This window comes from Elgaria multicarinata, chromosome 7 (genome assembly GCF_023053635.1).
Source record: "Elgaria multicarinata webbii isolate HBS135686 ecotype San Diego chromosome 7, rElgMul1.1.pri, whole genome shotgun sequence".
NCBI lineage: Eukaryota > Metazoa > Chordata > Lepidosauria > Squamata > Anguidae > Elgaria > Elgaria multicarinata.
This window is the reverse complement of record NC_086177.1, coordinates 8389365-8402845: the sequence shown is the minus strand read 5'-3', so window position 1 is coordinate 8402845 and position 13481 is coordinate 8389365. Positions and strand designations below refer to the sequence as shown.

The 13481-nt window shown below is 45.6% G+C and overlaps 1 protein-coding gene across 1 annotated transcript in view; it reads right to left on the bottom strand.

Moving 5' to 3' along the window:
• Positions 1-13481, bottom strand: part of SEMA5A (semaphorin 5A) — a 104170-nt gene that overhangs the window by 38927 nt on the left and 51762 nt on the right. Inside the window, exons 10-12 of the mRNA XM_063130183.1 lie at positions 10438-10645; positions 8028-8145; positions 943-1124 (exon numbers count right to left, since the gene is read on the bottom strand). Coding sequence (XP_062986253.1) covers positions 943-1124; positions 8028-8145; positions 10438-10645 — 508 coding nt within the window. The remainder of the gene's footprint in view (positions 1-942; positions 1125-8027; positions 8146-10437; positions 10646-13481) is intronic.

Genomic DNA, 13481 nt, shown 5'->3' with positions numbered 1-13481 from the left:
ATGACCACAGCTCAAATTCTAATATTTTTCCAAGGAGGCCAAGATCCATCTTCTCTCCTAACCTTTCAAATATCAAGATGATGCCATGTACCGTTTCAAAACAGGGCACATATTTTATTTCAAAACCATTTATTCACACTGCGCAGAAGCTGGGACTGAAAGCAGGAGAGAGAGAATTGGACTGAAGTTGTTATGTGAGGACCAAAGAAAAAAGTGAGCCTGTCATGGAAAGAAAGGCTCGTAATTGGTAAATTGAGATTCTATAATGGAGTATTATGTCATGTTCTCTAGGCAAATCTATATTCCCATTCAAAAATGATTTTTTCTTTCTATTTTTAGGACACTAAACCCATTTTATGGCAGAAAATCTGGACCTGTCACTGAGTGAATAATAATAATAATAATAATAATAATAATAATAATAATAATAATATATTTATATATTTCTTACCCGCCTCTCCCTCCGGACATTCAGTTACAGTTCTTCGACAGAACTAGCTCTAGGATCTGGAGCTCATCCCTTAACCTGTTATATAAACTGCGAGTTTTCTCAGGCAGCCTCTATACTTTTTTAGGTGCTGTATGCAAAATGCAAATCATGGTAGTAGACTCTTTGCTGGTTTTTGGATCCTGCTTGTTGACCACCATACTTGTGGGATACATGTATTTTACAAACATGTGTGTAATGTCCACACTGGGAACCAGTGGGTGGTTTTGGACTCCAATTCCCATCACCCCTATCAGCCTGGCTAATGCTAAGGGATGATGGGAGTAGTAGTTCATCAACATCTGGAGAGCCATCCATTTCAAGTTCCCCCACCCGTTTTTAGGAGTTGATATACAACTAAAACATGGAATGTGTGAAGCAGCCCTAATTTCAGTAACAATGTGCTACAGAAACTTGTTGACAACTCAAGGTCCCCTCATCTTTGCTTGGCATACCTGGAGCAGTTGACAATTTCCATACTTGGCCCTTCACACTGCCGCCCTCCACATTTTGGGACTGGGTTATCACATGCGCGTGTTCTGCAGAGGCAAAGGCCTACACTGGAGGTATCCATGTGTGTGCAAGACTTCCACTCCGACCAGGTTCCAAAGTGGCCATCCACGGTCAAATTCCTTGTCTGCAAACCAAAAAGCAAAAGGATGTGCTCTAGTTTTCATATTTGATGTAATAGAAATTCATTATATGACAGAATACCATGTTTATATGCAATGGCAAGCCAAAATTCCAGAGAATCCTGGGTTACCTTGAAAGAGCTGTGTGCTGGTGTATACAGCTCATTTACTCCTGCTTGGCTTCTCCTGTCAGTGGGAGTGGCTACACTGAAAACTTAGCATGCCATCCAAACCAGAACTCCTGGGGTGTTGCTCCAAAACCCTTGTTTGTGATCCTGGCTTGTAAGGAGTGCAAGAAGCCTGGTTCAAATGACTTGCTCAGCTTTCAGCTTCTTGGGGACTGTCTTCAGGGCACCGAGATGGCACCGCTCCGCCACCAAACCATGCAGTATCGCTAGTTCAGGGTAGCGGCAAGTTATTTGTGTGGAGGGAGAGTGTGGGCTTTCTGGTGGCCATTAGGTTCACTGGGCTTCCCTCTGCCCCTCCTGTGGCTTCTGGTGACCATTGAGAGGTCACCTACCACCAGGGAATGTCCCCCGGCACAGCGCCCAAGCGAGGGTAGATATGGAAGAGCCAGGCTGACCTCGCTTGGGCAGGAAAAGTCAGGGTAAATCTGTCTTTTCTGCTGCAGGTCTTCGGCTCTTTGCCCCAGGGAGGCTCCGAATCGGCGACTGCATCATATAACCATCACAGTGTGGAATTGGAGCCACCCCAGGGATTCCAGATAGACAGCCCCTTGGAAAGCATTGCTAGTCAGGATAGACAATACTTGGTCAGTCAGTGTATGGACTCAGCAGAAGATAGCTTCACCTGCTTCCCAGCCCAAGTCATTTTGAGTAGTCAAGCAATTATCAGTGATAAAATAGCATGCGATAATATTGTACACAACAACACGCCTAGGTGATAGCATTTTTCCATGCAAAGCAAATCTAAATAAGTATCATTTATTGGTGGAGGTAAAAAACCTGGCAGATTATAAACTCTATTTGCACAGAGACAGTCCGCACAAGAGGGCAATTCGCCCAATTAATTAATGTGAAATATGTTTATGTAATCACATCATATAAAACAGAGGGGGGAAAGAAAGTCTACATTTAATCGATAATAGTTTGAAGTTCAGAGATTTAATTACATCAACCCATATGGTTTCGTTTTGCATTGCTGGTTTCTGGCTAGGCTCCAGAGCCTTCAGTTGTTTGGAAGTTCAGGTTTTTATCACAATTAATGACTCATATCTAGGACTAGCTGATCAACACATTTATTTTGTGACACCTGCAATTGATTACACCTGGGGTCACCAACATGGTGCCCAGGGGAGAGCCAATGTGCCCGCAAACCCCTCACCTGGCGCCTGCCAAGCTCCCCTGACCTCTCAGTGGTTTTAAAAAAGTAAAATTTTAATTTCTTTTTACATTGCACAGCCAGCTGCAAAGCAAAACACCTAGCTTGCAGCTGCTCACCATTTTCTTTTCCTTTCTCCAGAAAGCCACTGGGCCCAGAGGGAATGAGAGGGAATGAACGAGAAGCGGCAGGCCAAGCGCTTCACTTCGCAATACACTGGCTGGGCTGGCTGCTAAAAAATGGTAATTTCCCCCTCCCCTGCCCCCCAAAAAGAGGTAAAAGAAAGGAAAGGGGTCATTGCTGCTGCTGTTTCCTGCCTGCCTGGGAAACATGGGGGAATGTTGGTGGTGTGGGGTATAGGATGGGATGCAGAGGCCCATGGGGGAACAGGGAGGCTGATGAGAAGAGCTGCAAGCTGACCCAGGGCTGTGGGTTGACCCAGGGTGTGTTGGAGAGCACTGGAGAGGGCTGAGGGCTGCATGGAATGGAGGAATATGTGTGCATGCATGCGTGTGTGTGCTTGTATGATGGATGAGTGGGGTGCATGGTTGCAGGTCTATGAGTGGATGGAGAGGCATGCAGTGCACATGCGTTAGAGAGAGGAAGATTAGGGGTGATCCAAAGGGGGAGAGAGTGAGTGAGTGTGTGTAGTTGGGAGGTGGGTGATTCTGGAAAAAGTGAGAATGGGTTTTGTGTTTGCACTGTGATGTGTGCATGTGTGTACAGGCGTTTATCCTGAGAGAGAGAGAGAGAAAAAAAACTGTGGGTTCAAAGGAGTGGGTTTGTGTTTGAAGCTCAGCCCCCACTTGTTCTTAGGAAAGTGACTTGTCATTTAGCTTCGCCTCTTCGCCCTTCTGTGAAATGGGTGTTTTGTGACTGGCTAGGCCCACCATATTTTATGAACAGGCACACCCATGGCTGACACTTTTTCAAAATTCCAAAAGTGCCCACCAGCCCAAAAGGGTTGGGCATCCACTGAATGCACAATACCATATCTGGATATTGTGTTAAACCACAGCTGAGTGTTATGAGAACGAGCTGCAGCGAGCTTCAGGTTCATGTGTTTTCCCCCAACCCCTAGCATTGCGATGAAAAGAACTTCAAAAGCATTTGCTTCTGCTTTCAATTAGCCACTGTTAAGTGCATCACCTAACCCTTAAACTGTGCTTAATGCTAACGTGATTCATTGAAACAAGCCAGCTTCATAAACCATGGTTTGAAATTGGCTTGATTCAAACAACTGCAGCTAACATAAAACATGGTTTGGTGGATATGGATGACACAAGCTGAGGATAAAGGGAAAAAAGGAAAGGAACCTCTCGTGCAAGCACTTGAGTCATTGCTGACTCCTAGAGGGACACCTGCTTTCGCTGACGTTTTCTTGGCAGACTTTATAGCGGGGTGGTTTGCCATTGCCTTCCCCAGTCACGGTTACCTTTCCCCCAGCTAGCTGGGTACTCATTTTACCAACCTTGGAAGGATGGAAGGCTGAGTCAGCCTGAGCCGGCTGCCTGAGAACCAGCTTCCGCTGGGATCGAACTCAGGCCATGGGGAGAGTTTTGGTTACAGTAACTACCGCTTACCACTCTGTACCACACGAGGCTCTTAAATTAGATTAAATTAGGTTAAATTAAACCATAAATGAAAGCTTCTGAACTCCTCTTCAGAGCCATATCAAAGGGAAATAAGCAGACTGTGAAAGCTGGAGGCTCTCTGTGGCCCATTTCCACCCCACAAAACTATGGCATAGTGCAGGGGCACACAACCTTTTCAGCTCCAAGGATGTTGGCTTGGTGGTTGGGGCCCACATGTATGCACACACATATGCATGCTCATAGACAGGCTATGAGAAAATCAGGAGTGTCAATTGGTAACACTTTTCCCCACCATAAGTCACAATCTAAAATTCCAGACCGAAAGGCTTTCACCATCTTTTCTATATGAAGGGAATTTGCACACAGAGACATTTTCCATTTTACATGTTGGGTGCTTTCCTCTTCAGAAAGGGGGTCTGTATGCTCAGGACTAAGTGTGTGCAACTGGAGCTGCTGGATCATGGCCACAGTCTACCCAGAATGTATCACCAGCTGTCTCACATACCGGCACTCTCTCGGCCAGGGTTCATCAAAGCCATTCAACCCCCAGAACAGCTGTGCTACACAGATTGCAATCGGCAGATACTGTGATTGGCTATCGAAAAGGCTGGCTTCCTGCCACCCAACATCACCTTAAATTCTCTAAGAAAAATGACTTAATTCTCCGTTTCGCCATTCAGTTCATACATACAGAGCAGAACAGAATTGAAACGGAAACTCAGTGCATTCAAATAAAAACATGGTCTTAAATACAAAAAGGTGGCTGACTGTGATAGAAGTGGCTTCAATACACATTCTCTGCCCTAAAAATAAATGTCTTGGAATCCAGAAAATGTGCATCAAACGCGCTTCTGCCACACTACAGAAGTTTCCTCTGTCTTCACTTATAACTCCACTTACTATGTAAGTGTATTTGTTTTAAATTTTATAAGCCCGCCTTGAGGCCCAGTATTGGGCAAAAGGTGGGATAATAATAATAATAATAATAATAATAATAATAATAAGAAGAAGAAGAAGAAGAAGAAGAAGAAGAAGAAGAAGAAGATCATTGGCAATAGGGTATCATTATGACACCAGTCCAGTACATCTTAAGTGTTGTACAGAAAAACAGCATTGGCAACTAACACTCACACAGAACAAAACTTCCTTAAACAGCCTTCCCCAACCTGGCACCCTGATTACAACCCCCATCACTCCCAGCCAGCATGACCATTGGCCCTGCGGTCTGAGGATGGTAGTAGTTCTACACATCTAGAGGGTGCTGTGTTGGCGATGGCTGCTCTAAAAGGTTACGTGCAAAGTGATGAAAAAACATATGTTAACCAGGTCACCATAGACACTTGCCTGGAGCATGTGTCTGTGGTGAGGGCCCCTGCTCAAGGCAACAGGAAAAACCTCCCTCCCCTCTCTAGAGTCTGGGGAAGCAGCAAGACTCTGCCTGTTTCTGCCTGTTCCAAAGCCCAGAGAGAGAACCCCCGTGGGACCAGCTGCCAGCCCTCTCTGTGGGGAGAAGAGAAGAGGTAGGTTGGAGAAAGGTACGCTCTGGCCAGGCCCCAATTATCTACAGGACAGAGGAGACGCCCCTCACCACTGTGGGGCTGAATGAGGCATCCAATGGGGGACCCCTTTCTTGTGGCTGTGGCAGACATAATCCACGGCACTGCAGAAAGAGAGAGGGCAGTAAGAGGTGGCTCCATCCTCACTTTTCCTGCATCTTATGGGATACAGGGCACTCAAGGGGAGAACAAGAGAGGAAGGGGTATGCGTGGCTGAGATGCTGCTGCAGAGCAAGGGTCCAGCCCCCTCTCCCGACAACTTTCCGGCTCAGGCAGGAGCCTTGAGGACTGTGGCATCACCAGCCTCTGTGATGTCTATTTAAACCTCTCCTTTGCTGCCACCACACTATTCTTTATCCTCTAAAAGAATGAGGGAACAATACACCTTCTTTTAATTGCTTATTTGTGTGTGGTTGTGTATTGTGTATTGTCCAACTGAAGCAATGCATAGGACCGAGCAGACGTGGTTGAAATAACAAAATAAGAATGAAGTTTCTTCATAGATGCTTCATGCATGTATGTATGTTCTGTGTTTTAGAATTTTAAATTTTGTATACTTGTTTTTATCTCATTTTAGAATTTCTGTAAACCGCCCAGAGAGCTCTAGCTATGGGGGCGGTATATAAATGTAATAAAATAAATAAATAAATAAATAAAAATAAACTATTTAAAAAAACTTTTTAGTTTGTTCTAAATTGTACACATAAATCTACCTCCCTCAACCTCCCAGGGAATACTAACCACCTTCAAATCCTATAACCCCACTTTCCTAATCCTATCCTGATGCAAGCCTCTACTAAACCCAAATCACTCCTACCCTCACTAACTCTTAACCCTGACTCACTCTCTAACTAACTGCCAAATTCCACTCCCCGTTTCTCTCTCTTTCTCTCCATTCAAATCAACCAACCAAACAGATGACACCATCCACACTGTTCACCAGTCTAACGCCCCCCTCCCACTTACTTACCATTTCCTGAAAAAGAAAAGAATTGGCCACAACAAATCCAACCCTGAACCAAAGGCTTAAATATACACATATAAACAATGACATATAATACCATTTTGTCACAAGGACTCTTCACTTTGGCCTGTTTCTCCCAGCCAAGGTGAAAAAAAGTCTTGGGAGACTGAGCAAGCAGGTCATTGGGCAACCACACATTTGGCTAATAAAAGCTAGCCCAAAATTCATGGACTCCTGACACCAGAATAAGCAGAAACAAATTAACACACATGCACAACATGATAGCAGTGTGCTATCTCCAGGATCAGAGACAGCATAGGACAATAGAATACTTGAGTTGGAAGGGGTCTATAAGGCCATCTAGTCCAACCCCAACCCTCTGAGGTGCTGGGGAAAAGCAGTGGGAGAGGGTTGTTCCCCTTATGTCCTGCTAGGGGGTTCCCCAGAGACATCTGGCTGACCACTGTGGGAACCATGTTCCTGCACTAGATTGGCTCTTCTTACATTCTTACACATCCAGCTTTGAAAGCTCCATTGGCTGTCCAATCCTTTCCTTCCAGCAACATGGTCTCTTCCTATCCAATGAGCATACAGCTGTTCTTGTTCCTAGGCTCAAGTGAGAGGTCAGCCTCAGTCTCAGTGTCTCCTTTTCCTTGTAGCTTGTCACCTTTGCCTCCAAAGCCCCATCAGATCTTTCCTTTTACCTACTCCATTTCATTTCATGCAGCCTCCCTGCCTCTGGGCGCTCTGTCCACTTTCCTACCAGCTGTAGAAAAGCGGACAAAGCACTCCCACCTCTTCCCCCCACCCTTTTAGTCAAAAGCAGACAGCATCCCTTGTCACTGAGCCGTGTGAGCTTTTTTCTCATCCTCTTTTTTTTTACCTCTCCTTTCGCAGATCCCCACCTTCTCTGTCCTCCGATTCTACCTCCGCAGCTGGCATTTTGAGATTATGATTACAAAGTCCACTGCCTACTAGGTGACCTCTAGTTCTTCAGCCCTTCTGCCTCTAGACTCTCATTGCATTCTGCTTCCAAACCTTAATTTCCCTGCCTGACCTGCTGTTGTTGATCTGCTTCCACTTCTGCCCCAACACTATACAGTTTTTCCTCTCCCAATCCCAGTATGAGGTTTACACAGCCAGTCTGACCTTCCCATTCTCTTCCCGAGAACTGTTACTGCCAACAGTCTACAGCTGCACTGGCCAAATTTGAGCCATATATATATGAATGACTGTAGGTGGATAACTTAGTGACTCATACATACAAATCATGCTTTATAACAGCTTGCTAAGAACTGAAAAAAGGGTTAAGCTTTGATCAGAAAGAACCAAAACATGAATGGACATTATTGGAGTCTAATCCCATATGTAGCATGAGTAATCTGACTTGCTTCTATGAGTCATTTGGACTCAAGGAATTTGAAGAGAATGAAATATCTGCACTGAACTTACTGGACACGCAGAGATGTTTTGTTCCCACTGACTCATGCTCAGGCTCTCCTCCAGCGGTGTGCATTTCTTTAGCACCAGGTCCCAGCCACAGTAAGGATCCTGGGATCCAACACATGCGCTGAAAATCCAAACCCAAAACATCAGAAGGCAGTACAATCGTGCATACATACCTGTGCTCGGGAAAGCCCTGTCGTTTCTGAATAAACTAGGTAAAGGTCCATCACATTTTAAAAGGGCGGAGCTAGTGGTGGAGAACTCCAGTCTTTCCCCAGTCCCAATTCCCTACTTCCCATCACCAAGGCAACTGCCTCAGGCAAAGCAATAGGTGGGGGGCCAGTCCTGCTTTTCCAAATCTGGTCCTATCCCTGGTTCCACCAAACCAGACCTCAAGGTCCTGAACAGGAAGCATGGAATGCTCCCTCTTCCTCTAAACCCGGATCCTAAGTTGGTCATTTTAGCTCGTTGGTGCTATTAACAGCTTTCTGGAAATGTTCTACGTTGTCTAAAAAAGGGAGAATCTATTATTAAGGCAAGACAATGATTAGGGCTAAAAGATTTAATTGAAAAATTAATCAACTAACGCTTTAGTTCAGGGGTGGGCAACTTCCAGGGGTCAAGGGCTAAATTGCTTCCCATGCAACCCCCCCTGCCCCCCCCCACTTCTGTTCTAATCACTGAATTTGCCACTGAAATTTGGCAACGCAGCAGTGGAGGTGGGTAGGAGCTACAAAACAGTTCATATTTTATTTGAAGCTGTGTGCATTTCATATGTATACATGCTATGGATATATACAAATCCATGCGTGTATATTTTTAAAAAAATGGCAGGGGGGGATTAAATGTGCCATGTTGGGGACCTGTTCACAGGTGCTGTTGTAAGTGCCTGCAGGGGATCCCTGCTGCAAGCAATCTTCTACTTCTTTCAATATTTCACGAAGGGGCCTATAATGACATGTTTATAATATTCCAATTTATTTATTTATTTGTTACATTTATATACCGCCCCATAGCTGAAGCTCTCTGGGCAGTTTACAAAAATTAAAAACAGTAAATATTACAAGTATACAAAATTTAAAACATAAGAACAGTAAAAAAAAACAGTATCCATTTAAAAGCAGCAGTTCTGGGGGTCCGTTAAAAAACAAACTTAGCGTTGTTAAATGCTTTTAAATGTCTGGGAGAAGAGGAAAGTCTTGACCTGTTGCCTGAAAGATAACAGTGTTGGCACCAGGCGAGCCTCATCAGGGAGATCATTCCACAGTCGGGGGGGGCCACCACCGAAAAGGCCCTCTCCCTTGTTGCCATCCTCCAAGCTTCCCTCAGAGGAGGCACTCGGAGGAGGACCTTAGATGTTGAGTGCAGTGTATGGTAGGTTCATGTCGGGAGAGGCGTTCCATCAGGTATTGCGGTCACAAGCCATGTAGGCCTTAATAGGTTAAAACCAGCACTTTGAATTGGGCTCAGAAACGTATAGGCAGCCAATGCAAGCGGGCCAGAATTGGTGTTATATGTTCGAACCTCCTTGTTCCAGTTATCAATCTGGGCACCTGCATTTTGCACAAGCTGCAGCTTCCGAACCATCTTCAAAGGCTGCCCCAGGTAGAGGGCATTGCAGTAATCTAATTTGGAGGTTTAAATGATCATAGAATCATAGAATAGCAGAGTTGGAAGGGGCCTACAAGGCCATCTAGTCCAACCCCCTGCTCAATGCAGGAATCCACCCTAAAGCATCCCTGACAGATGGTTGTCCAGCTGCCTCTTGAATGACTCTAGTGTGGGAAAGCCCACAACCTCCCTAGGTAACTGGTTCCATTGTCGTACTGCTCTAACAGTCAGGAAGTTTTTCCTGATGTCCAGCCAGAATCTGGCTTCCTGTAACTAGAGCCCGTTATTCCGTGTCCTGCACTCTGGGAGGATCGAGAAGAGATCCTGGCCCTCCTCTGTGTGACAACCTTTTAAGTATTTGAAGAGTGCTCTCATGTCTCTCCTCAATCTTCTCTTCTCCAGGCTAAACATGCCCAGTTCTTTCAGTCTCTCTTCATAGGGCTTTGTTTCCAGACCCCTGATCATCCTGGTTGTCCTCCTCTGAGCACGCTCCAGCTTGTCTGCGTCCTTCTTGAATTGTGGAGCCCAGAACTAGACGCAATACTCTAGATGAGGCCCAACCAGGGCCGAATAGAGAGGAACCAGGACCTCACATGATTTGGAAGTTACACTTCTATTAATGCAGCCCAAAATAGCATTTGCCTTTCTTGCAGCCATATCGCACTGTTGGCTCATATTCAGCTTGATGTCTGAAGATCAATCAACTCATTCTTTTTAAGCTCTGTGGATACCCTAAGAGTCATATCTTTTTTACGGATCCTTTTCTAAGCCCCGTTCTCCCAAAGGCCGCCCCGTAGCCGCATACCTGTGTGTTTTGTAAAACAGGCAGCGCTTCAGCGGGATCTTCACCACACTCCTCTGCAGGCCCACGAAGAGCGCACTCTGACTGTGCAAGATCTTCAGACTCCTGATGGGCTCCCACTGCTTCTTTGGGAAGATGTCAATCTCTTCCAGCAAGCAGCTGCTTGAGGTTTGATTAACTGGAGCAAGTACTTTCTTAATTGTGCCATGATCTGTAAGGCAAGAAGGGAGGTTTTCGTGAAAATCACGCCTAGCAGAAGTTGCTATTCACAGCGGTCAGTTTACTTACAGGTTTCCGGCGTGCCTTTCAGAAGGGAGTGGAGGAAGGAAGGAAGCTGTCCTGGGGAGGGGTGTTTGCGAATACAACCAGTCCAACACACCTGGAGGGCACCAGGTTGGAAAAGAGATAATATAGGAAACGGACTGATACAGAATCAGACCGCTGGTCCCTCCTTGCCTGCTCTAACTGGAAGCAGCTCTCCAAGATTTGGGGCTGGGTTCTTTCCCAGTTCTGGAGCTTCAGATTCTTTGGACTGGTGATGGGGCAGCTGAAGCTAGGAGCTTTGGTGTGCCAAGCACACACATTCCTTCACCAAGCTATGGCTTCTCCCCAACACAGCTTCCCGCAACATTTCATTGGGGGGGACTGTACTAGACAGGAAGAGCAAGGCTGCTGAGTGCTACAGCTGGTGATCTAGCAGTACATGGCAGTGTGATCACACATGAAAGGGATGTGTTGAGGGGAAGCCTTACTGTAGTGGAGTATATTTGCTCCAAGGCCCTGGTCAGCTACTCGTTTTACCGGGAGGCTGCTTAAAAGAAGGGATGGACCAGGGCCCTGCTCACCTCACCCCACCCCCATGGCCTGCTGGTAAGTAAATCCCACAGCTATAGCCACTACTCAATCCAGACTATTCTCTTGCCTCAAACTTCCAACTGCTGATCCCTACACTGAGGCACAGCTGGCCAAGGGTGCCACGAGTGGCACTGGTAGTAGGAGCCTGTGGTACATGCGGACACAGGGGCTATGACTAATTCAGACTAATTCAGGACTACATTGTACTCCTTTCGTCGCTAGCTAAAGACCTTTTTATTTTCTCAGTATTTTAACACTTAATTTTAACTTAAATTTAAATTTTACAGTTCTAACTCTGTATTTTAATCTCATATCAATTTTGCTGTGTGCTTTTATCCTGGTTGTGCTTTTTATATTGTATTTTGTATTTGTGTTTTTAACCTGTTGGTTGTTTTATTATGGTCTTAACTTTTGTGAACCGCCCAGAGAGCTTCGACTATTGGGCGGTATAAAAATGTAATAAATAAATAAAATAAATATAAATCAATAAAAAAATTGTGCTTCAAAGGGAAAAGATTCACCATATTTAGCCCCTGGTTTTTGAGCGAATCTTCCGAGCTGCCACCAGGGTGCAGGAGGAGGATTTTAAACAAAGCTTACATCTGCATAAGCTTTAAAGATAAAGACACCAAAATTGGCACAGTAATAGATATTAGGGAGAGCTTTAAGCATACCAAATTTGAATTTAATTTGGTCATCCGTTGATTTTTTTACATTTCCCCCCTTAAACTCACTTCCTGGTATGCGAAGGATCGCTGTCGCCGGGTAGCAAAACAGCAACAGCGGCGAAAGCTTAGCGCTACGGGGATAATCCAAGGGAAGCAGGAACGTGGGATGAAGCTCTAAATCTGATAAGCCTTCCTCCACAATGGAAAAAGATGTTGCAGATTTCCAGTCTGAAGTACAAGTCTGCAATTAAAGTGACCTTCGCTACTGTCTCACTTCACCACTACATATCCCATCGGAAGTGTCTGGTGCTTGCAACGGCGAGGTGCATAGGGTGAAGACATCACAAATACAAGCATACAACCCTGGGGAATGTTTAACTATACAAAGTCCCAGAGGCTCCCTTCAACATAGATATAGAATTTGCAACTAGTCAATTTCAGCTCTCCAAGCTAAAAAGCTTGCAGCTTCACCACCATTCTTTGTAAGGGGGCTGGATAGTATGCAACTGGTGCTGAATTTGCATCTAAAGATTTTTTAAAAATTAAAAATGGGTGGGGGGAGAAGAACAGGGCAGCCAGAGAAAGCTCAGAGGGAGGAGAGCCCGCTGCACTGTTCCTCCCCGCTCCCGCCGGCAGTGGCAGCTGACTCCATGCTGCCCCGTTCCTCTCCCCCCGCCCCCCCGTTCTTTAAAATGTAACACTGTGAATCCCAGAGCTCCCTGCCCACCCCCTTCCCCCTTTAATCTTTTTCTTCTTCTTAAAAAGGCTCCACCAAGGCGCAGAGCCTGGCTCCAAGCTAAAAAAGTCAGAGTAAGTACCCAACTTTTTTAACGCGGAACTTTGGGGCTTTGCCCTTGGATCCCTCTGTATCATGTAGATCACCAGCTGCCACTCCAAAGCTACCCCAGGGCAAAGCGCCCATGTAGATGAGCCCTAAGTTGCCCTTCTCCCACACAGTGCTGCTCTGAACAGCCCTTCCCTGAGCAGTGGACACCTTCCACACGAGGAAGAGCACCATTTTTCTATCCCTCAAATGCCTCCATCCCTCCATTGCTTCGCCGGGTCACTTGCCCACTGTGATCTTCCACGGATCTTTACCTGTATACTTTATAAACTACATCCAAAACACACACTGAATTTTGGTGACTACTCTTCTAAAGAAACCATTCTGAAAGTCTTCTCTTACACTGTCTTAGAGATTAAAACTGACGGAGAAAGGAATAGTGTTGGCATCGCAACAAGTTAAACTAAATACCTACAGTATTTCAGATAATAACAGTCCCTTAGAAAGAACAAATATGAAATATTACAGTTAATTCCTTTCCTTCTAGAGTAACACCCAGGAAAAAGAAGCTGGATGGGTGGGTGGGCATTTGCATCCAAGACGTGGCAGGCAGGAGGGGGATGTTCAACCCTGTCAACCCCCCAAATGCATTTCCCCAGTAAACCTATCAAACATGCATCGGGGAGTGTGGGGTGGGGGAGGACATGGGAGTGTCTGTGGGGGGTGGGGTTGTTCCAGAA